The sequence below is a fragment of the Perna viridis genome, chromosome 12 (genome assembly GCF_037379345.1).
Source record: "Perna viridis isolate PV_CMFRI_1.1 ecotype Kerala chromosome 12, ASM3737934v1, whole genome shotgun sequence".
Lineage (NCBI taxonomy): Eukaryota > Metazoa > Mollusca > Bivalvia > Mytilida > Mytilidae > Perna > Perna viridis.
The window spans coordinates 12974060-12998440 of NC_142456.1; the positions used below are offsets into that span (position 1 = coordinate 12974060).

A 24381-nucleotide genomic window follows, 5' to 3' on the forward strand; every position below is an offset into this window, starting at 1 on the left:
ACACGGTACCCAACGAGCAATAGTATTTTCACAGTACAAGCTCAAAGAAGTAATTGCCCCTACTCTGACTCATATCCAACCAGACACTATCCCTGGTATTCCCTGTGCTTTAAGGGGAAACAGAGACTACAAATTGTATTATGTCTTAGGTACATGCATGACTAGGTCGAAGATCGTGTCCTAGACCTTCAACGCTTCAGGCGAACACGCTACCACGAGACCACTGCAATTTTAAATACACATCTCTCATTCACAAAAAAATGAAACATCCACACATCCAATCCCACTTATTCATGCAGTATCGGAAGAGTAATCAAGGGAACCAAAGTTATAGCGGTAATCAAAAGAATGCAATCCAGGGACAAAGACCAGACATGGAAAACAGACATACACAACAAGAACATAAAGTAACTAAAATCATACATACAAAGTAGCAAATGCAAATGAGCAACTCGGATTCCACTAAAAACTGGGAGCATGGACCAGGTGCACCGGTAGGGTAAGCGTCCTCTGGTAGACAAACAAGGAAAGGAAAACTATGACCCGTTAAATCAGTTTTCATGGTGCAGATGGATACACCATAATGATCCACGAGTTCATGATGACGACCATAAAACTTCTTTAGTGATGACTTCAATCTTGTAGCAACATAACCCGGTTCCAGAAGCCTATTGTTAGAGTTCGTTCTAGCACGCTACAAAAAGTCTGCATAGTTTCGGCATGCTCTGGCATAACGTATGAGTTGTGATACGAACACTCCAATCACAGGTGCTGAAGGGATGTTGCCACAGATGAAAGGAAAGTTGACAATTCTGATTGAAAAGTCATCACGTTTGTCGTAAAGTTTGGTCAGAAGTTTTCCTTTACCATCGATTTCTAAATGTAGTCAAGATATGAGGCAGTTTTTTTTAATTCTGAAAGACAATATAATGAATATAAAGAATATCTGTTTTACTGGTAAGTGCCGAATGATATGAATATATTTTGAATAACTTCAAAACATATTCAATGTTTTTCGTTATTTTAGCGTTGTCCTTGGTATAAAGTCAGTCGTTAGTTTTTCTAATATTTGGCGCTCTACATTTTCCGCTTCATCAACTTTTCCTTCCTTCACAAACTGATGCTTTTCGTCTTTTAGTTTCTTAAGTTCTTCTGTCTTCATCGCGTAGAACTGTTTTCCATCTTTCCAATTCTTTAGTAACAAATCTTTATAGCGCTCATGTGACTGTAAAAGCTAAAATGGAGCAAATTGTTTATGACTCAAAAGATCCACTCACTTGTTACATACTGGTTTCTCGCAGTAATGTATCATTGTTATCTAGAGTATTTTCAAATTATCAAATATGCCCTGGGAAGGATTTATATAACTTAATTCATGTTTTCTTCCTAATATGGTAAAAGACTAGGAAGAAAGCATTTATTATTAACATAATTCATGCTATCTCAATAATTTTATAACGTTAAGCAGTGAAATGTGGTAAACCTTGTATATATATATGAATAGCCTAGCTGGCCGAGTGGTCTAGGGCGCTGGACTTCGTGCTGGCAGTGTTGCCATAGATGTCACAGCGGTATGAGTTCGATTCCCGCGGAGGGAACGACAAAAATTTGCTTCGCAAATTTGACAGTTCTAACATCGTTGGAAATTTTTCAGACCTTTACAAAAATCTTTGTTTTTGGTTTTGTTATATTGTATGCGTTAGTTTTTTTAGAAATGTTTTGAATGCCATTCACTGCAGTATTTTCAATGTACCTGTTGAGTAAGGTTCATATCTGTTTTCTGCAGGTTACTTATTAGATTTGCTTCGGACGTTACTCCCATTACTTTGGAGTCCAGATCGTCTAATCGTTTGTTAATATCATCCAGTCTCTCGTCAAGTTTAGATGCCACCAATTCTATTAAACGTCGAAGTTTGTCCTCAGTCGCATCTAATAAAAACATAAAGTGATCAAACTACCGCAGGGAAAGTTAAACTAATACAAAACACATGTACAGCGTGCGAGTTTTTGAAGTTGTTTAAAGATATAAGGCATTATATTATTTATATACATAATTTTCCTATCTAGACCTTGTATACGTATCTGGTATACTATATACGGTTAAATGTCTGGGCCTGGTTTCATAAAAAATCGGGTGTCAAAAGAATAGTCCTGCAGCAGCGCTAAGCTTGTCGTAAAAGGCGACTAAATAGTGCTCAGAATCTTAGTCGGGGGCTAGGGCGCTCTGCCCACAGAGCAACTGGGATGTGTGCCCCAGGCGGTGGAATGGGGTACCCATGGTGTGTTACATGCTGGGGTTGTCAGGCTATAATACGGAAAACCTGACCGCAAATCATAGTGGTGCACCGTGTTGGGAAAGATGTCACGTTCCTCGCACGTTAAAAAAACCCTACTGTGGTATTCTTTCGGAGTAGAAACCATAGGGCTCCGCCACAGGAGGCTAAATTGCCCGACCCTACCCACCTCTCCCTATTTCCAGTGGCAATCAGAATTTGTCGACCCCAGTATCCTTGTGTCCCATCCCATTTTTCATTTCATTTTATCATCGACTTCATGTTCATCGCCTGAATATAGCAAACAAAAAAAAACAAACATAAAAAAATCTGAAGTTGAGATTTTCCTCAAAACCTTCCTTACCTCAAATTCTGAATGCTCGACGAATTCTGAATAAACCCAACGATTTGAAGAAAATTTCAATTTGAAACCGGATCCTGGTGCTTTTTAACTGTCTTTATGTTAAAATTTAATGTGTAGTATTAAATGTTTTAAAATTTATGAAAATATACTTTGTTAATAAGGCCGATTTGACAAGAGTTACTTTTTTATTTGTTAATGCAGCATAGATTAAAACCTGAGATTAATAGATAAAAATATACCATCATCTTCTTCCACTTTTTCTCTCTCAGCATGGAGAATGTACCGCCTAACCAAGAGGCAAATCACTGCCTATAAGATCAACAATCAAGGAAATAGTTAAGTCATGTTTAACATAGATGTTAGTTAATTCTGAAGTCAATATTCATGTCTGGTCCTTGAAATGACATTTGATTATCATTGGTTAATACATGTAGTTCCGGTACAAAATTGAAGAATTGATTGAAACACTGTATTTTCTGTCTTCTATATGTATCTACTTTCATTGTGGTATTTTCTTATTGGTGTATTTTACTTTTTAATTTTATGATAAAATTACTAACGTTTTTCAAGTATGAAGAAGATTGTGTTTTTAAGTTACGTGGTCATTGTTTTGGAGATTTTTGGTATATTAAATGTCTTTCTTAAAATATAACATTCCACTACCATTTTTTTTTTTTTTTTTGTCAATCAAAACTAATGTAAGTAAGGTAATTTTCAATGATGTATCATTCGTAAATTTTCCGAGAATTATTTTTATTATTCGTCAGTTTACTATCAATACTCTATCGTTTCCAATTTTACTAATGAAAAATATATCGGTTGTAAAGGATGCAAATCATATTGGGTTGGGTTTTTTTAGTTGTAATGGAGGGTTTAGTCGGGTTGATACAAAAGTATCGACAAAAAGAACCGAAGCGTGAACATTGTGGGACATTTCAACTATATACTATATCTTAAAATCCAAATGCATGGCCAGAACATAGAGAGTAATCATGAGAACCAAGGTTATAGCGGTGATCAAAGGAATGTAATCCAGACATGGAAAACAGACATACACAACAAAGAACATAAAGTAATTAAAATAATACCAACAAGGTAACAAAAGCAAATGAGCAACTCGGACTCCACTAAAAACTGGGAGCATGGACCAGGTGCACCGGTAGGGTAAGCGTCCTTACAGGAAACAAGACGATCACATACACAATGTAGAAATAGATAAAAAGATTACTTATAAAATCTAAAGATAGGTTATCAAGACAAAACACTGAAAAATAAAGCACATGCAATATTAACTCCCATAAAAAAACGTCCGTGAAATCAGGTGCTTCAAAAGAGTATGTATGTGAATGTAATCTAGTAATAGTCTAGCAACAATAATGTAGCTTCCATGAAAACATTTTGCAAATTGGAAATATTTTCTATTCAAGAAAATATCAAGATGTAAATTCAGTAAATAATGTCGAAATAGTGGAAAATCATTCAAAACAGACAAATCAAGTTAAGGTAAACAAAAATCAAAACAAAACATGGGGCAATATCAACTATATATGTAAATTTGTGTGGCTTTAAGGCTTTAACATCATAAGAATGTCGTTTCGTAAATTATTATTTTTCTTGTCTTAGGGGTAATAACTTTATTGTGAGCAAAGTTTTCTATAGGAGGCTGGCTTAACCCAAGTTTCTTCTTGTGTATTTGTGTTGGTTAGGTGTAATTTCAAATATCTATATTTAATGATTTATTGGCGTTGTGTACGTGAATTTTGTCGGTTCCTTACTTTCTCGTCTACTTTTATATTTGAATTTTGATATCTCTTAGTAATCCTTCTATTTTGATGATTCGATATTCTAAGGATTTTTTTCTCGGTTGATATAGGAATGCATTTACACCTCGTTGCATATCCTTTATACACTTACTTTCCTAATTGGACATTTATCTTCGTGTTTCTGAAATATAAATCACAATACAATTGTACCTTTTTTATAATATTTTATGTTATGAAATTGATTTGTTCTCGATCATCTATTCTTAATGTATTTAAATTCGTCATATAGCAATAAATATTTGATCGTTTGCGCATCTGTTGATTTTACCACTTAAGTAACATCAATAGCATTTTAACAATCTCATCACACTGTCATTCACATCTAATGTTGTACAATATCAGCTGGGATTTTTTTCTTGTTAAATGAAGTTTTTCAATGCGAATATATACATGTATGTATTGTTTCGATTTCGTTTTCACTTTCAATTTACTTTAATGTTGCTGGAGTATATAGGGGCAACTATTTCGCTGTATCAGGGTAGATTTGGGACCATCTGAAGCCTGTAATGTAATGTAAGGGTTTCCTCGTCATTCATTGGTGATCCATGGATGGTCTTGAGCCGAAATTTTTCATTCCAGTGGGTTGTTGTCTCTTTGACATGTTGCCCTGTGCAGGTCCGTGTGTTAAAAGAATAGGCCTGCAGCAGGCTAAGCTTGTCGTAAAAGGCGACTAAATAATGCTCAGAATCCTAGCCAGGGGCTAGGGAGCTCTGCCCACAGAGCAACTGGGATGTGTGTCCCAGGTGGTGGAATGGGGTACCCCTGGTGTGTTACATGCTGGGGTTGTCAGGCTATAATACGGAAAACCTGACCGCAAACCATAGTGGTGCACCGTGTTGGGAAAGATGCCACGTTCCTCGCACGTTAAAGAACCCTACTGTGGTATTCTCCCAGAGTAGGAACCTTTAGAGGCTAAATTGCCCGACCCTACCCACCTCTCCCTATTTCCGGTGGCAAGCAAAATTTGTCGACCCCATTGTCCTTGTGTCCCATCCCTTTTTCATTACATCATCATTTCATGTTCATTTTATCACCAATTTCATGTTCATCGTATGAATATAGCAGAAATATTGCTGCTCGGACGTTAAACCCCAACAAACAAACAAACTTCGACATGTTCATCATATTTAATATCGTTTCAAGTGTGAAACAAAAATTAGTAGACATAAACCTCATCAGAGTTTACTCTAAAATGTTGTTAATTGCCAGTTAGTTATTTTTCATCGTCATCAAATTGATCAAAATTAATGTAATTAACTTGATATTTCAGAACTTTTCATTACAAAGATATTTATAACATGTGTGTAAATGCATACATATTGCACAATTCAACAATTTATACCAATACCTGTAGTACAGAATTGTTACGCTTTTTTTCATTATTTTTGCTGTAGAAGCATTGTTTGAGACTCATCATAATATTGACTATAGTTTTAGGAGTAGGAATGATGTTAAAAGGTGGCGCTACAGGACATCCGGGTTCTATAAATGTCAGCCATAACTCCGTCCTTGCAAATTTCCATTCAACATCCCTCTTGCCCTTCAAGACAAATATTAAAATTGAAGATAGCAGCGGTAAATTTTGTGAATAATATAGAATATGTAAACAAGATAAGATACTTGTTTATTTTCAAATCTAACACAACTTTCGTTGTAACATCGAATAGCATTAGATAACATCGTATGAATAGCAAATCCACTATTGACCTTTAATATATAAAGATTTCTCAGAACAGCTATTTTTACAAGCCGTTAAATCAAAAAGAAGATATTATAAATCTAACACCTGAACGAGTACAAGATGTGGAAATCTCAGACATGCGAGGATGTATATATTGTAGATTATTGCGTTCCCTAACGAGGCTCTGGCGAGTAGAAGTATAATTATATCTTACCTAAGGATGTCTGAGTATTCCCAGTATTGCATGAGAAAAACTGAGTGTTTTTTTTTCGAGTATGTTTTCCGATGATTTTTGTAGGAATTGAAATGACCTTAATTAACAGCTGATCATGACGTATCAATGTGGCTGGTAATACGTCACGACCATGTGTAAGATACAGATCACTTCAAAACAATCACTTGATATAAACACACTGCAAGAAATAATCAATCACCGGTTATTCTCATTAAAATTAACATTTCAAAAGATCTCTCAAACACATATTGGTATGATTTGATCGTTCACAAACTCTTTATTTAATTGTACCATTTTTACGGGAAAACGCATGTTTTGTGAAGGCATGGGTGAGATACGGAAATCTCACAGAGCTAAAAATTGAAATTGTATTGTCTCTTCGATGAGAAATGTGTTTTTTCGACGATTGAGGCCTCAAAATATTCAAATAATACAATTCATTTATTATCTCCTAAATAACCATTTTGTCTTAAAGTTTAGAATTATGAACACGAAAGCATGTTTTGTTTGTTTGTTTGTTTGCTTTCTTTTTCTTTTTTTTTTTTTTTTTTGGTTTGTATTTGTTTCTATCATGCATTTCCGCCTAAGTCAAATATAAGTTTTACCTGGACTTCCTCAAACGTGACAGACATGACGGCAATCAACAAATTCATCAGAACAATCAGAGCAGCGAATACATAGGTGCCATATAGAATGTATCCAATGTTCTCAGTCACTGGGTTCCGCCCTGGGTTGTTTGTCAAAGAACTCATTGGAGCATTTCTGTTGATATCTGGTGCTTCTCCTGGACCAAATCCAAACAGAGACCAGACTAGTAGGAACAATGTCGCTCTGAAACTGAATAAGAGGAAGATTTCCTATTTACTGCATAGTAATGAGAGGAAATTGAATAGATCGTTCTCAATTATAAGTAGTTGTCTGTAGTTCTTGACGACTACGACAGAAAAAAAATACTGATATGATGATACGTAACAAATGCACCAGCGTCTAATCTGAATACAAATTAACGAATATTTTCAGAGATCACATAAATGTGCAACATGAGACATAATACATACAATCATTAAAATTTAGTTACATGAATAAACAAAGAATAAAAATCATTAACTAGACTAAGTATACATGTATAAACATACAGATACCTTTTTTGACAATGTGAGAAATATTAGTTAAAAGTTCAGTATGATGAAAGGAGAGCAAACCTTTTATTTTATATAGAGAGGGAAATCATTGGTAGTAAAAAGGAATATATTTTTCCCTCAAAAGTTTAACATTAGTATCTTGACATAAAGATAAATAAAGAAATTCATCCCAAATACTATCAAAACATAATTTACAAAATCTATTCTCCCTTATTACATAAGCCAATCTTCCAGTTTCAATGGGTATATTAATATTATTTTTTCTTAGTTTACACAACCAAAGCCTTGCAGAAGAATTAAATCTTAACAAGTATGGCTCAAGTTTAAATTCTGTTTTAAAAATTCCGTAAAAGTTACCTTTAGAACTCTTCTTAAAGTCAGAGTACCAAGATTGAACAAATTGATCTTGCAAAGGTTTCTTCAGTTTAATCTTTATAAATCCGAACTTAAGTTGAGTTCATCTGTGTTTAATGAATAATTCAATCCATTTGAATGGCAAAGGTCTTCAATGTGGTTTAACCACGTGAAGAAAAAATCCTTTTTACTATTTTTCAGATTCAATAAGATTCTAAATACTTTACTAGATAACTTATTGGATGATTTTGTGTTGAGCCAAAATCCGTAAAAGTGAAATTTGTGCCTACTTTTCGTTTAGAAAATATAGCAATTTCAGTTGTCTGAATATTCACATTAAATTTCCATTCATTACAATAATTACTTAAGGCATTTTTAGCATTTTGTAACCATTCACAAGTGTCAGATAATAATACTGAATCATCATGCATATAACAAAATAAATAATCTGACGTAAAAATCAAAGTACTCAATACTTAGCTTATTTACCAGATCAATACTATCAATTTCTTGATTTTTGAAAAAAAATTTCAAATCATTAAGATAAAAAGAAAACAACAGGGGAGATAAATGTTCACCCTGTCTGACACCAGCTTCACATACAAAAAAATCAGAAAATATATTGTTATGAACTACACATGACTTAATTTTATCATACATATTTTTATTACAGTAAAACACTTTCCACCTAAACCTGATTTAAGTAATTTTTGCCACAAGCCGGCTCTCCATACGGTGTCAAATGCCCTACTAAAATCAATAAAACAATAGCTTTCTACATGTACAAAGTACAAAGTAATTAAACAATGAAGAATAAACATGTTAACACATTGAATGTCCTTTGCAAAAACCTGATTGGTTTTCATTTAAAATTTAAAATTCCTCAGAAATGTTTGATAATCCATAATTTAAAGTAGCTGTAAAAACTTTTCCTTAACAACTTATAAGCGTAATGGGTCGATAATTTTCTGGCCTGTTAGGTTCGCCTTTGTTCTTAAAAATTGGTTTAATAATACCAGCAATTCAGTTTTCTGGACTACATCCAGAGTTTAGAACTAGATTAAACAACTTAACATATATACCAATACAGTGTTATAATGTGAATTTTTTATATTCATTTGAAAGAGTAATCAAGGGAACCAAGGTTATAGCGGAAATAAAAAGAATGTACTCCAGAGACAAGACCAGACATGGAAAACAGACATACACAACAAAGAACATAAAGTAACTAAAATTAGGAAAGATAATACGTCATCTATATAGCAGAAACTGAGATTAAAGGATCTAGCTAAACGATATTCTTTCTTTCGGATCAGATCAGCTATAAAGTCAGCCTCATAAGAGTGAAAGAATAGGTCAGCAAGTAGAGGAGCACAATTTTTTTCTCATTGGAATGCCGACCGTTTGTTGAAAAAACGCGTCCACCACACTAGACAAATATGCTTTCCATTAAAAATTCCAGCATTTTGTAAACATCTTCTTCTGTATATTTGGAAGATGATTTGAAATTATTTTTTACAAAGTATGAGGAATCTCTACCAAGAACTATATATTTGTATCTTGGTGTACCATCTTTTTTGGATTAAACTTTTGTCACTGGCTGTTAAGTACGTGTTTTACAACTTTTCTTATCTCCGCTTCTATTATATGTTGGTCAAGTTTTTCTTAAACATTCTGACATATTTTATGTTAGAAATCTCTTCAATATCAATATTACCAGTATCCCCTGCATTTGTTGTCTTATAAAAATAGTAACATTCAGCCAAAGAAATATCAGATTTGTTGATACCAGAGTACCTATTCAAAATATTCCAAAACCTTTTTGGATCTGATAGTGAAGCTGTTTTTAGTTCTTTGGTGAATATCTCTCGAAACGTTGCAAAAGTATCGTTCAGAGTTTGTTTGTAGTTCTTTGAAATCATTTTCAGATTTCTATATGCTTTCGAATTTTTAACTTTATTACATTTTGATTTTCGCTTTATTGAATCATGTTCGATACTTCTCACATCTATCATTAAACTATGGTATACTTTTATCACGTTTTTGGGTATATATTTTCACAAAACTCCGAAGGTCTCTTTAGCTGAACCAACGAGCACTTGAATAAGATGTTTAACAATAGAGTCTATATCAATCAGCCTGTGTCACCAATTAGGGCGATTAATTACTAATTTTATCAGAAACATCGCTCGTATTTTCAGAGACCAAACTTACATAGTCATTTTCAAGATCTGATTTCCATTTTACAAAACCAGAATTATTGACTGCTGAACTTAGGCTTAAACCAGACTCGTTTTTAGAGTTTACACATCCATATAATGATACATGTAGCAAACAATGGATGTCAGAAAACAATAGGTCGAAGCCCTCGAAAATTCCTTAATATATTTAATCTAACTGCAGGATCAAATAAAGTAATCTACAACTGTTGAATCCTTACATGTTTTATTCCCGATGTATCTATCCTTCCCCAATCTGCCATTTCCTATATATACATTATCTTTTTGACGAAACTGTATCAGTTTATGACCATGACTGTTTGGTCGACTTGTATACTTGTAAATCGAAAAAGGTATTTAGCAGGTGTAAACACACCTTTAAGTAAGCTGTGCAAGGCCTCGACAATAAAAGTAATAAAATCCACGGTAACATAGCGATGAAATTTCTTCATGAACTAAAAGGTCAAATAAAGAGTCTCCTTAATTTAATTAAGATTGAACTTCTATGTTTCTTTTTGCATCGGTTTGACATTCGTTGGTTCTGTCTTTCCTTATTTTTTGCATCTTGACTTAAAAGTTTCTTATTTCTTATAAACACACCTTTAAGTAATGACTGAATTAAACTCCGTGGTAACAGAACGAAGACACTTCTTCAAAATAAACTAAAAAGTCAAATAACGACACATTAAAGACCAACATCTCCTGACTGTAGACAGGCACATGTCTGCGGTGGGGTTAAACTAGATTTGTGAGGCCTTGACCACCCCCTTTATTGTACAGTCAAAAATGAACTGAAACAGCATTAGATTAACTAAGTAATATATTCAATTCTCCTTCATGGAATACCGCAACATACAACATGTAGAAAAAATGAGATATCTAATTAAATAACGCTCGCAGTTCGTGAAAACTTGGTCAGAACATATCAAAGTATGACACTATCATAATAAGTTACAGCGATATATATAATCGATCACTACGATTCCAGTGGACTGGACTTGTAGTACGTCAAGTACGAAATATGGAAGATTTGGTGTGGTTCAATCCTAAGAAATGACTTAGTTTAAGGTAGGGTTGCTATTAAAATTTGATTATCTGTTTTTGTGAAAACATTATTGAAAGATTAGGCAATGATTTGAAAATCGTATCCATTACGAATAAATCTATCAATTCATCGGGTTTTGCTTAAATGAATGCGTTTAATAATAAATTATATTTCCATAAAAAAATCTTAGTGAGTAACACCCTTGAAATCAAGAACCATGCAAGTGCTATTATTTTCTTATGTACCCTTTGAAGTCTCCTTAGACCTGAGATTTATTAATTTTAGTGCAAAAAAGGAAATAAAGTACGAATAATAATGTTGTTTGCGTATAAATGCCTACGCCAATGATGAGCACAATATACAAATCGTTACATTGCATAACACATTTAAAATTATCTTTTAATATTGGTATTTTTTTAAGACTATTTAAGGCGTATATTACAACATAAAAACACGTACGTTCAGGATATGACTTCGATGATGTACAAGACTATTATACATGTACAATGTACATACGTTTCTGTACTGATAACTATAAACAGATTGATCGTGTGTTTCCTGTTACAGTATATCTTTCACAATAACTTTCCGGTATCAGTTGTTAACATTGCGTTAGTATGTTGTAGTGTATTAAAGCAACGCCAAATGATATTTTGTGCAGACTATTTTGACCGGAGTGTACTATTATGTCGTCGCCATTTCAAGGTAAATAGAATTGCAACAAATTTAAACGCATATAACTGAGTTGTTAAGTAGCGCTTCAGATAATAATCATGCAAAATGTGATTCATGGGTAAAAAGCCTACATATTTTTATTTTTGATATTTTGTTTGAATTGCCATAGTACACAGAAATTAACATTCAGTTTTTCATATAACCCGTGTTCTTAGGAGATAAAAATTATATAGAATGCACTGTAGATTTCAAAATTAAGGGAGATAACTCTGTAAATGACACCCAAATACAATAGAATCTATTGGATTTTCAATGTTGATTATCTCCTAAGAGCAGGCAGATGTGAATAAATAATTACACATTTCATAGTATAGACCCATAAAACAACTTAATTACAAAAATAAAAATATGTAGCCTTTTTTGGAGTGTATCACATTTTTCAGATTTTGCACGATTCTTACAAAGACAGTTACTTAAAACCTCATGACATATTTTACAATACACTGTCAAAAAGTTATTCAGACATCAAACAAAGCTTTATATAAACATATGGTGCGTTCGGAGAATCGAAACAAGTCTTGGGTTGACCATAAATGAGTATAACTATGGTAAATGGCGAGTGATATATTTCTTGATGTATATAAAATTGCATGTTCATATATTTGCATCCCCATCATTCAATTAAAAAAAAGATTTTAACCGTTTTTATTACGTTGAACTAACATTTAATTTTCATCTGAAAGGACGTTCCTGTAGAATAAGTCATATGATAGTATATTCTTAACTGAGTAGTTAAGTCTAAATTGTCGTTTTAAAATCCTGACATTTCGATTTTTATATCAATGCTTTTTTATTATTATTATTATTTGAAGGTTCAACGCGAAAAAGTTATCTTGAAGATGACGAATCATTTGTTGATATTGTGCTAAATGATGATGAAGAAGACGTTGGCTTAAAAGATGAAAGCACAACTAGTGAAAAAAATTCAAACTGTTATGACCTACAGGATATTCAAACCGGAAGTGACGAAAAGGTTGTAAGTCAAAATATGGAACGGTTCGTTGCGAATACTGTGCAATCAAAAATGCAATCAGTGCAGAAAGAGATGGTTGCTTTTACCAAAACTGTTACCGCTTTGTTTAGCATCAAGTGATTCATAAAACAATGAACTAAATATATATTTGCATGAATATATATTTATGACTCTTTTAAACAGTAGCTTTTATGTATTTTTCCTGCTGGTAATGGGGACTCTTGACCCTTTCTAGCCATAGAATTTACCATGTTGTAAGATTGATGTATAAATGTAAATATTTTATGTTTTTAGACTTTATAAATGATTTATGTGTGTTTATTTACGATTTTAGTACACATTTTGGCAATTTCTATTAATGTTAGTCTTCTTACGCCTACGCTTGTGTTATTGTTGAAGGAGGTTGTCAAACATAAATCAAACTTTTTTATTCGATAACTGTGTTGCCCCCAACTTAAATGACACATTTGCCATATCCGTTCTCGTTATATCATTCGTTTTACCCTGAACTATATTTTATTCGCTAACCAGAGGCAAACTTTTACCCGTTTAAAATGGAACGTGCAACAAAAAAACACTCTATATACTTGGAAAATTATTCCTCAAAATATGATCACCATTCCATGGAATTCAATACATCTTGTATTCGTTTTCATTTCTTCGGAGCTCACGTGTTAGCTTGATGTCTTGCACTTAATATAAGTACGCTTGCAAGTAAAACTTAGTATCTTTTGTTCTTAACAAACCATGCATTCTATTAAGATACTTCTATTTTTACGTACCTCTTAAAGTTATTGGTCTGGCAGCGATGGGCCGAATAGAGAGCAGCTAGTCCACACGAAAAGGCAAACAAAATTAATAAAAACATTCCACACAACTTCAATAAATCGGCAAATGTTCGGTAGAAAGAAACCAGCATTGTTCCAAATGTCTCATTCGCTGGCATTATGAATGAAATCCTTGACACACTCAAAATAATACCGATTGAAAAGAAAATGTCGGAAACCAATTCCGGGTCTGGTACCCACGATGGTTTCCATGAAACTAAAAATAGAATGCATGTATTATTTTAAACAATATTAATTGTTACATCGATCAGAGAATATAAAAAAAAATATAGAGTGTAATATTGATAAAACCTCCTTTTGTTTACTATAACAGCCAGGTCTGAAAACGTTATTTAGTGTTGCGGGAACGTGTAAATAGATGTGATCATTCTATTATGCTCTATAACGATCTGACGTAATACATGTTTATTATACAAACACATTAGTAAACGAAAAATGTATCGGTATTTTGCAATGAAACCTGCCTTAAGCGACCTTCCAAAGGAGGACAAAATCCTTGTCATATAAGATAGGTGGTCTCTATATACAGGTTAACTTTATATACAGATATAAAAAAACATAATCTTTATAGACAGGTACATGCAATTGCAGGTGGTTACCTTGACATGCTGGACTGTATTCTTATTGATTTGTTTCCTTTCTTCTTAGAATTAATTCTATTCTAGGATGGAATAGAATTGGTTAAACACATTAAAAAAAAATAAGAAAAAAAAAAACAACGGTCCTACATTTGTGTATATCGTCAGTCACAACATTTGTTATGACCGCGCAGTTGCCTCCCGACTGGGAGACTTTACTCACACATACAAAGATCCGTGTTAGAACCCGAGTATATGAGAACAAAACCCTATAGACAGGACAAACTTACTTGAAAAGAATAGGCTTATATAAATAAACCAATTCGTACAAATTCTAACAAATTGGAGTTAAAGTACCACTCGAAGTCATTATAATATATTCGTTGTAAATTGTAATTACATTTGATTACCTCCTACTGTAAAAGCAACAGACGGACAGACATCCACTTCATCTACAGCCGATGACGGGAAGCAGTGCAATAGATCTGACAAATTCATCTCCTCTCCGGATAGATTTAGATACAGTGGGTTATTCCTGAAAGCCTGTGCGACCTTCATAGGCACGACAATGTCTAGCGTAAAAGAAGCCAGAAGAAAGGATAACATAAGGAAGTCAACAATATTCCAAACTGATCCTATGTATTTCTCTATTCCTATGTCATAAACTTGTTTCATTTCTTCAACTATCCAGCCTGTTAACAATAAGCTAGTTTGAGGGAATTTGTTAAAAAATGAACAACAACTTTACACGCAAGGCCTTTTAGTAAAAGTCTTTTGAAAAGTCTTTTGAAATGAAATAACAAAGAAAGTGTTGGCCAAAAGTAATAGCCCTTAAAACAGAAAGTGCATTCAACAAAATTTTTTACCACCACTAGGAAGTGATATTGAATCAATTAGCGAATTAGCATTCTTAACGACCAAACATTGTGCGATATTATTCGACTCCGTCATTAAGGAACCCCGTATGATACTTAAGTTGACAGCAACTTATAGGCGTACGTCCACGCAAAAACCAGGCAGTAAGAGCACATGACAATTTTTTTTTTTAAAATCACCCATTTCATACCGCAACTGCTTTCCTTCTCAAAGTTGAATGTTGGTTTTTTTATTAACTGCGACGGTTAAAGAGAAATAAATTACACAGAAAGCATTGAAATTCATTGAAAAAAATAGACAACTCTTTCATTTTGTGCAAAATTTGTTTGTTTTCTTAGGAAAATTTAAAATCATTTTCTGAGCCACCCATTGTCGATTAAAAAAATCTTTGTACTATTTGACATACTTATGATAAAAACATAATATTGGAACAAAAAGTTCCGTGAGATAAAATTTTCCATATGCCATCTAAATCATAGAAACTGCTTGGTTTCTACAGGGACAGCCTCTTAATTCTTGTTACTGGTGGGTATTTCTGTTGGTCAATCAAACCTCAAGTTCGTGTACCCTACTATAATATAGAATGTGAAAAGTTTTTAAAAATCAAACTAATTACCAAACGAAGACTTTCTTTTGCAAATAAAAGGCACGTTCAATAGAAACAATTGAAACAGCACAGATACAAACGAAACAGAATTGGTTTTGAAAAAAAAGGTTGTGTATTGGGTGCATATTTTTCAATAATTTGTCAGATTCGAGGCGTTTATCCATTAAACTTTATCATTTATATGCCATAAAGTTGATTGTACTTATTACAAATCTGTATTTCCTACATTGTCTATTTCTTGAACCACTAATTAATCAAGCAATAGTATAATAGGTTTTTTTTATAACTTTTTTTAACTCCTGACGCTATGAAAAATCGGACGAAGCGTAAAATAGTACAGAACCATTCAATAATATGTATTTCATCCAGTTTAAATTTTACCCATTGTCCAAGCGAATATTAGCACTACAAGTATGTAGCCAGCATAAGGCGTCTCCTCACATGCCAGAGACACCCACATGCTGCTATACTGCAGCTTAGCGGCAACAGCAAGACACAAAAAAGCTAGGAATGAACACGTGTAGTTAAGGAACCTTGTAGATGGCGTGTTTAACAGTTCAGTCACCTGCAATACATTAGTATGAATTACTTATTTTTGTGTGTAATGACAGTGTTTACAAACATATTTTACATGTATAGCGCGTGGTCCGCGAAAAAAAAACAAACAAAAGATCAAGGTCAAGTACATCCGGCCAACTTAACATACATGTATTATCAATTATTACACGAAGTAATCACATAGAGCATAACCTATTGGACGGATGATAGCTTTACCTTTTTAAAGCACTAACTTTACGACTTTACGGGTAAGTATTTTAACATCTTTCTGGTATCTCAATGTTTGTTTTGTTTTTACTTGAAATACAAACATGGGAAATGAAACTGTATCTCTATTCATTTTCCCATCTATATTTGTTTCTATGAAATCATGCATGGTTTTACTTGAACATGCTTTGGTAGATATACAAGAGCTGTATAATTATACATGAAAAACAAAACACAGAATTTCTAAGATATTAACTTGACTTTCACAAAAGGATTAGTCGGTTTCTATCAGTTTAAGGAATTTATCGACGTTTCATCCAGTGAGATCTAGAGGAGTTCTGTCTGGGAGTTTGAGTGAGATCTAGAGGAGTTCTGTCTGGGAGTTTGACCTCGCCCCCTTTATTTGAAAATTCGTTACTTTTGTTTGCAAAACATAGACAAAAATGTTCATTGAGTAGTTATGGATCCGTGACTATAGCTATCGTCTGTACTCAGTACAGATAATTATGATAGCAAATGAAATGCAAGTTTGTCTTTAGTTTTAGATAAAAGGCGTGCATGAATACTAACCTTGCTCCATGGCGCTACGATGTACAGGATAGACAACACAGGTAAAACAGCCATACCTATCGGGATAGACAACATCAAAAACTCAAATCTGTTGAGATATCTCATAGCTTGAAGTCCTTTGAACCAAATCTCAGATACTTGAGCCTGGCATTTTTCATGGGCAACAAACTAAAATTATAGTAAAAAATCAAAACAAAAGAAATAATACTTTCTTACGAACAAATATAAGCGAAATAATGCGATCTCTATTATATTTTAGATTCATGACTGCATTGTATATGTTTCCTATACCGTTTTTTTTTTCATTGGAATAGTGTCATATTTTTGTATGCTAGATTTTGCAGATTTGATTTTTGTAACTCACCAGGAAAATGTAAAAATAATTTACAGTATGTAGTTAACCTTTAAATAAATCTGTTTTAGGGTACAACATATATAACTGTGAAGTACTAACTAAATTAGATTTTAAGACAGACGGACAGACAGGCAAATAAATTTGTGGGCCTTCTCTTGTCAGTGATTGTTAATCTTTGTCAGCTTCGTAGTTTAATCTTAGTGAACTTATATCGAAGGTGATTGAATAAGACAAGGTATTTAAACCCCAGCATATGTTGGAATACCTGTTTTTGCTCCATACCCATGGCTGTTACTAATACGGGGAAATCAACAGTTATGTCCCTTTCTTTGTTCGCGTCACCATTCTGTTTTACCGAAGATGAAAGCAGACTTTTAACTTCTTCTGATGATCTACACTCATTAAGTAGATCTAGAGTAAACTGTTCACATTGTTGTTCTAACTCTTCGTAAATTTGCTAAGAAGTGAAAAAAAGTATTTTATATATCAAAAATCAAATTAGCGTTTTGAAAAAAAATTAGCATTTTACTTCATCATGCATGATCAGAGCGAAAGAAAGCATTCCCCCCCACCCCCCCCCCCAAAAAAAACCAATTATAATACAATAGAATCAGTTGACACAATAAAGTTTTTTTTCTAGTTTCTGGTCACACAGGACTCTGGATTAAAGTGGATGAGGTTCTAAAATAAATGTCTATGCATGAGTGTAATCTTTCAATATGAACATTTTACCTGATATTCTGTTTCGATTTGTTTTAATCTGCGAAATTTTCTACTAAGATGAAAGCATGCGAGGACCGGGTCTTCTTCTGTCAGGATCACATACGACGGGCTCGCTAAGGCTCGAAATGTGTCTAGTCTGCGGTTACAAAATCCAAGATAGTCCCCATGTCTTTCATTGACACAATCTTTACACGAGCAGAAATAATCGTGCGGAATATCAAGAAATATGCCCTTCAACATAATAAACTGTACAATTTGAAAATTATTTTGAATGGCGGCCTTCATTAGGGCCTGTATTAGCATTTTACGTCTTTCGGATCTGTCTTTCTCTTTTGTTGTCTGTTTTTGTTTGTCATGCACCATTTGATTATTTGCAATGACCTCAGATTGGTCTTCAATGTCACTGTACATAGTATGTTCAAGAAGTAGCTCACACAATTGAGTTCTTTGATTTTCAATGGCACAAAGTAGTCCTTGTTGTACCAGCTTCTCTGATACTTTAGTAGTAAGATATGATGTGAGACTGACATTTTCTGCAATAATAGCCAGGTCAAGAATGCTCCTACCAGGCGAATCAATGATTTCTGCACTTACTTCATCTGAATGTAATATCTTCTTCACTAAATCCTCATCTCCAAGTTCTGCAGCAGATAATAAGTTTCTCTCTTTCTCCGATAATCCCGGCTGTAGTCTTTCAGCCAAAACTGTCACTTTCTTTGGCTTCATCATACAAAATTTGCACTAAACCGTGTACATATTTTTTCACTATGGAAAAAGAAAAAAAAACGCCTTTTTCAATGCGCTTTTATAGTCCCCCTTTCAGTTAAGTATGCTCACTCTAAGAGTTTGTTTCACATTGGTTAGAGTTGGAAGGCTATACATGTATATACACGTCTTACCTTAGTGATATAACCGACGAAATACGCTTTAAATATGTCTCGGAACGAATTGATGTATCAAAGCATGTGTAACACGTGTTTTTCAGAAACCATCCTACTATGTTACTACTGTGAAACACCATCCCGTCTCTAGGCTCCTGAAGCAAGAAACTATCTGTTTAATTTGACAATGGAGTGTATTAAATAATCTGATTGATCTGCTATCATTTTATTTGACACCGTGTGCGAACATATGTTATAAATGGCGAAAAACTTAATACAGTAAAATATTGACTATATTCTATAAATTGATATAGTAATTTATTTCATCATTGTGGGAATGTCAGGTTGTGGTAACGGACATTTCTTAAGTTACAGTAAATATGTGGGATTAGCGTTTTTTGTCTTTTGTCAAGAGTGAAATATGATATTTTTTTTATAATTTACATGAATCACATTTTTATGTTATAGATTTTGAAAGCACTACATTTGATGATATTTTTTGATAATTTACATGAATCATATTTTTGTGTTATAGATTTTGAAAGCACTGCATTTGATGATATTTTTTGATAATTTACACGAATCATATCTTTATGTTATAGATTTTGAAAACACAATATTTTATAGTACGCGACAAACATGGATGTTACACCAGTTGCCGTTTGACGGTTTTCCTCCTTTTTCAATGGCAAAAATATCGTAAATTATTGTAAACGTCATAACAACAAACATTATGATGTCATTAGCGTAATATCCCGTGATCTGAAAATATTTTTTTTTTACATAAAGCTATATTCATACAGCACATTGAGATCAGGCGTCAGTAAAATGAAAATCATATTTCAATTACTTAAAAGACTTTTCTATATCCAAGATATTTTACTGTATAGCGTTTTTATTCTGGTAGAATATGGCAGTATCCATGTGTCTTAGTTTCTTATGTATTCGCGTATCACAATAACAAACGAAAATAGAAATAGCAGAGTCCCACGGAGGGAACGACCAAAAATTTGCTTCGCAAATTTGACATCTTTGGGAATTTTTCAGACCCTTCTATGCTTAAATTATCTTCCCTGTATCAATTTGATCCGATGGAGCGGTGTAGCGGATAGAGTCGTCACATTCTGAGATGTTTGTATAATATTGATTCGTTGTGATATGTAATTTGATCCTCTATCCTACATAACAACACCTAGATGAGCTGTCCCGTACTACCACACATCGCGTAGTAAGTTACAGCCCTAGATTAATCCTACGAGTAGAAATGACCCGGCCAACGAAAGCTATATTTTATATTACCTAGCTGGCCGAGTGGTCTTGGGCGTTGGACTTTGTGCAGGCGGTGTTGCCATAGATGTCACAGCTGTATATGAGTTCGAGTCCCACGGAGGGAACGACTGAAAGTTTGCTTCGCAAATTTAGACTTGTAGTTCTATTTGACATATATATATATATGTGTGTGTGTGAAGACTTTTTTTTTGCATTTACTTTGTCTTCAACTCAAACTTGCAATACGTCTCTACCTTAAAATTTAAGAATAAATGAAAAGGTTTATTGATTGCGTGTATCTCTCTTTTAGCAAGTGGAAGCGTAAATTATATTGATTTTCTGTGTCATATTTATAATAAAGAAAGACTTGTAGCAAGTCTACTTCATTCGTTGATGGTCCATTTTTAAATCCGTGACGTGTGTATCAGTGGTTGGGAAGAAAATTTTGAGAAGGGGCCATTTTCTGGATTTTTTCAGAGATATTTATAATTTGAAGGGGCTATTTCCAGCCAGAAAGGGCAATGACCCATGGTCCATGGTCGTTCCAACCCTGGTGTATCTCCTTTTTTTACATTAAAATATTACCATGTGATTTATATTTTTACAACTATTAGTTGATTAAAATTTAGGACGTTTAAATGGTTCTTGAGTTTATATAAATATTGCATTTAACGTATTATGATAAATTTAGAATACATCGTTGAATTTATTAAAATACATCGCCGTGTAAGCCATCAATGGACCATAACGAATGTACCGTTTAATAACTACTCGTGCTTGTCGGAAAATTGAACACAAGTATTGACCTTATTTGACATACCCGCATTGATCCATAATGTAACTTTAACTACAAAACGTATGTACTGTACCCACTTTATTGCTTTACATTGACCTTGTTCCACTTGAAGGATATGTCATTATGTGTCAGAGTAAACCGCGTACACATGTATACAGTGACCTCACTTGGAATTCACGCTGATCGAGCTTTCATATGAACTTATCATGCCCTTCATGTGATTTTCCCATAAAATTTTCTTTTTTTTTTTTTTGGTTTCATGAAAAAATATTGGCAAAAATAATTAGACTTTTTAATAACAGAAGGACGATTCAGATACATATGAATACAAAAACATGTTTAAAATGTGCAGAGAAAAAAAGAAACATAGGTAATCAAATTACAGGATATTGAAAACAGCTTAAATACAATTACATATAGACAAAACAAACAAAACAACACACATAAAGTAGAGCATCGAATGGTATATTAAATGATACCCGCCACGTTGCAAAAAGAAAAAAAATGGAGTAAAAGCTTAAATTATAACAGCTTTTGTGTAAATAACCCAATCCGAAGTTTATGATACTCGATAACTATTTGAAGTTAAAAGAAGAAAGAAAAAGATGCATTAAAATCTTCTAAGATTATCATATGAAAATCCTCGAGGACAGACTAATTGACGGACAGACACGCAACTTTTTGGAAAGTATCGCATAAAAACTCGCCTGTTAATGTGGCAAGATATAAAAAAAATATAGAGCACTTGAAACATGAACCCCCACGAAAAACCGAAAATGACACCAAATGCTCCAGAAGATATGCATGTCCCGCCCCGCAGTGGCACCTATTACAGTTTCAAGTGAATTTTCTGAGTACTGTTGAATTGGTTGAATGAAGTAACTTTGGTCATAATTAAGTGTTTCCTTAACCTTTTTTTCCCTGCATTTTGTTATTTTCTTCTTTGGAATTTTCTTTTCTACCTTTAAATAATAAATTTTGACAGACCGATTCGTTCTGATATTATGAACAGACGTACTTTGACAGTTATCAACCAAATTTTAACGGGAAAGTGTTACACCTGCCTCGATGAATTACCAATTGAGCCTGCTCAGAAAATTAGCACGACAATTTGCCATACTTATGTATTTCAATAGCCTCATTTTATTGTTATCTGCCCGTCAGACAAGTATTTTGCAGTTGTTATGCAGTTACAAAGGAGATAACTGACTTTATAAATACTTCATTTAAATAAATACAAATACGCAATCCAGTTCCTTGTAAAGCTAGTTCTATTTATAAATATCTGAATCTCGATCGATCCGAAGCAAACGAATACACAACGTCACACAACTGCTTTTTTAATTGCTGTGTTTAGCATATGTAATTTGTTTAGTGTTTTGAATGTAAAACTTGTCCCTATAAAGACATATATCGTTCATTTTTACTCTGTTAATGTATTGAATACATCGTAAAAGAAACCATCTGATCAAACGCTCAGACTGTGACAAGTGGTTTTCTTGTACTTGGTTGATGTAACTGAAAACGAGGTAAGGATTCTGTATTATCATTGATTACGTTTGTGACTGCCATCAGCTCTTTTTTTCGAGTTGCAGAATTCAAAAATAAGTTTTTGAGTGTATTTTACAAATAATGGCCCTTAGACTATTAAGTGCCGGAATTTGTTAGAATCATGCAAAAAAAATGAATCACGCTAAGAAAAAAAATCACGAACCACTTTAGTGGCGCACAAATAGGCCAGTTGCCCCCCCCCTCCCGGGATATCGTGATCCGTACTTGTTCTGTATAAACTCGGTTTTAAAAATTGAAAGTTTTGAAGGCAACCAGTGCTCACAACTGTGGCACACCACTGTTTCATAAACTATACAGGTGTCACTGCGTATACCTGTATTTATTTAGAAAATCTACTGAACGGAAGTGCTTTTTTTCTCTTCCTGCTTCTGATACTACTGAAATTTAAGATCTTTACAATATAATCACGAAGCATCTCGGGCATTTAACTATCTTAATCATTTACCAATCGCATTCAATCGTAACTGGTTATGTGTGTATTTCATCATTAAATCTAACTTCAAAGCTGGATGAATATGATTTCAATCCATACAAGGTCTTTAGACCCAGTTACTGGACAAAGAGCTGGACATTTAACACGCCAAAACGTAATGTCCCGGTGTTTATACCCTTTTATAACAAGGTAACTTGGTATAAGATGAATGTTCTAGTAACTAGCAACAGGCATTGAACACAGCTATATCAGTACATTCATACCCTTCACACCATATTTTACGTATGCCATTTTTCATGTTATTTTTATTGTTACAGTTATTCAGACACACTTGTCTTTGTGTAGAGCAATAGCTCAACGGATGGTTAGACTAGAATCTCATTAAAATGTATGTGCAGTAATGGTAAGTACTGACAGTTTGATTTAGCACATAATATTACTCTACACACGTGTAGAAAAATTGAAATTAATTCATCCATACAGTTATTTTCACGGTTTGTTTCATATGCAAAGATCGTGTTGATGATATAATCTCGACGATAAACGTTTCAATACATGTTGTTTACAAATGAAATATTTACATTTATGTGTTTGAATTTGGTCGAGGAATCTGGTACTGATAACGAATCATTTTTCTAACTAGATAAAGTAATCAACTACCAATACTAGAAAAATGAACAGATATGGTGAAATGCAACAAATGCACCGTGATCAAGTACGTTGGATATTCGATGTTCGATATTCGACATTCAAACTTTTCAATATCAAACTGAATATCAAACGGTAAAATTTTACCGTTTGATCTTTTCGTTTGATATTCATTCCTGGCTACTTTTAAGAATGTAAACTCTAAATGAATATCGAATGAATATCAAAGAGTAATCAAGGGAACCAAGGTTATAGCGGTAATCAAAAGAATGTATTCCAGGGACAAAGACCAGACATGGAAACATACATACACAACAAAGAACATAAAGTAACTAAAATCATACATACAAAGTAACAAAAGTAAATGAGCAACTCGGACTCCACTAAAAACTAGGAGCATGAACCAGGTGCACCGGAAGGGTAAGCGTCCTCTGCTTTTCTAGAAACACCTGCCGAGTTGCTCATAAATAGTCAAGTTCGGGGTAGACAAACGAGGAAAAGAAAACTATGACCCGCTGAATAAATCAGTTTTCATGGTGCTGATGGATACACCATAAAACTTCTGTAGTGATGACTTCAATCGTGTAGCAACATAACCCTGTTCCAGAAGCCTATT

The 24381-nt window shown here is 33.6% G+C and overlaps 2 protein-coding genes and 1 long non-coding RNA gene across 15 annotated transcripts in view; 2 read left to right on the forward strand and 1 right to left on the reverse strand.

Annotated features, from left to right (window-relative positions):
• Positions 1–892: 892 nt before the first annotated feature.
• LOC148601253 (short transient receptor potential channel 7-like) lies at positions 893–19231 on the reverse strand. 2 transcript variants are annotated; one of them, XM_088554752.1, is made up of 13 exons: positions 19066–19231; positions 18176–18931; positions 17709–17900; positions 17089–17256; positions 16135–16318; positions 14681–14962; positions 13627–13888; positions 6982–7213; positions 5809–6000; positions 4552–4581; positions 2877–2946; positions 1754–1929; positions 893–1234 (listed from the first exon to the last, which is right to left on the reverse strand). In XM_088554752.1, the coding sequence occupies exons 2-13, from the start codon at positions 18893–18895 to the stop codon at positions 1019–1021; spliced, it is 2724 nt and encodes a 907-aa protein (XP_088410878.1). In that variant the 5' UTR covers positions 18896–18931; positions 19066–19231; the 3' UTR covers positions 893–1018. The 2 variants fall into 2 exon arrangements, with proteins under 2 accessions (XP_088410878.1, XP_088410879.1); XM_088554753.1 differs by having other exon boundaries at positions 14681–14842; positions 18176–19231.
• LOC148601254 (uncharacterized) lies at positions 11683–13197 on the forward strand. The gene is made up of 2 exons (XR_015917007.1): positions 11683–11841; positions 12684–13197. It is a non-coding gene; the product is annotated as an uncharacterized LOC148601254 (long non-coding RNA).
• Positions 16387–24381, forward strand: part of LOC148601255 (choline/ethanolamine transporter flvcr2b-like) — a 28592-nt gene continuing 20597 nt past the window's right edge. The window contains exons 1-3 of one of the 12 annotated variants that reach the window (XM_088554759.1): positions 16387–16559; positions 17058–17129; positions 23435–23520. In XM_088554759.1, the coding sequence (XP_088410885.1) occupies positions 23518–23520 (3 nt within the window). In that variant the 5' untranslated portion in view covers positions 16387–16559; positions 17058–17129; positions 23435–23517. Of the gene's footprint in view, positions 16560–17057; positions 17130–22065; positions 22642–23434; positions 23521–23603; positions 23833–24381 lie in introns of those variants that run through there. The other 11 variants (XM_088554765.1, XM_088554760.1, XM_088554766.1 and 8 more) reach the window with 11 other exon arrangements.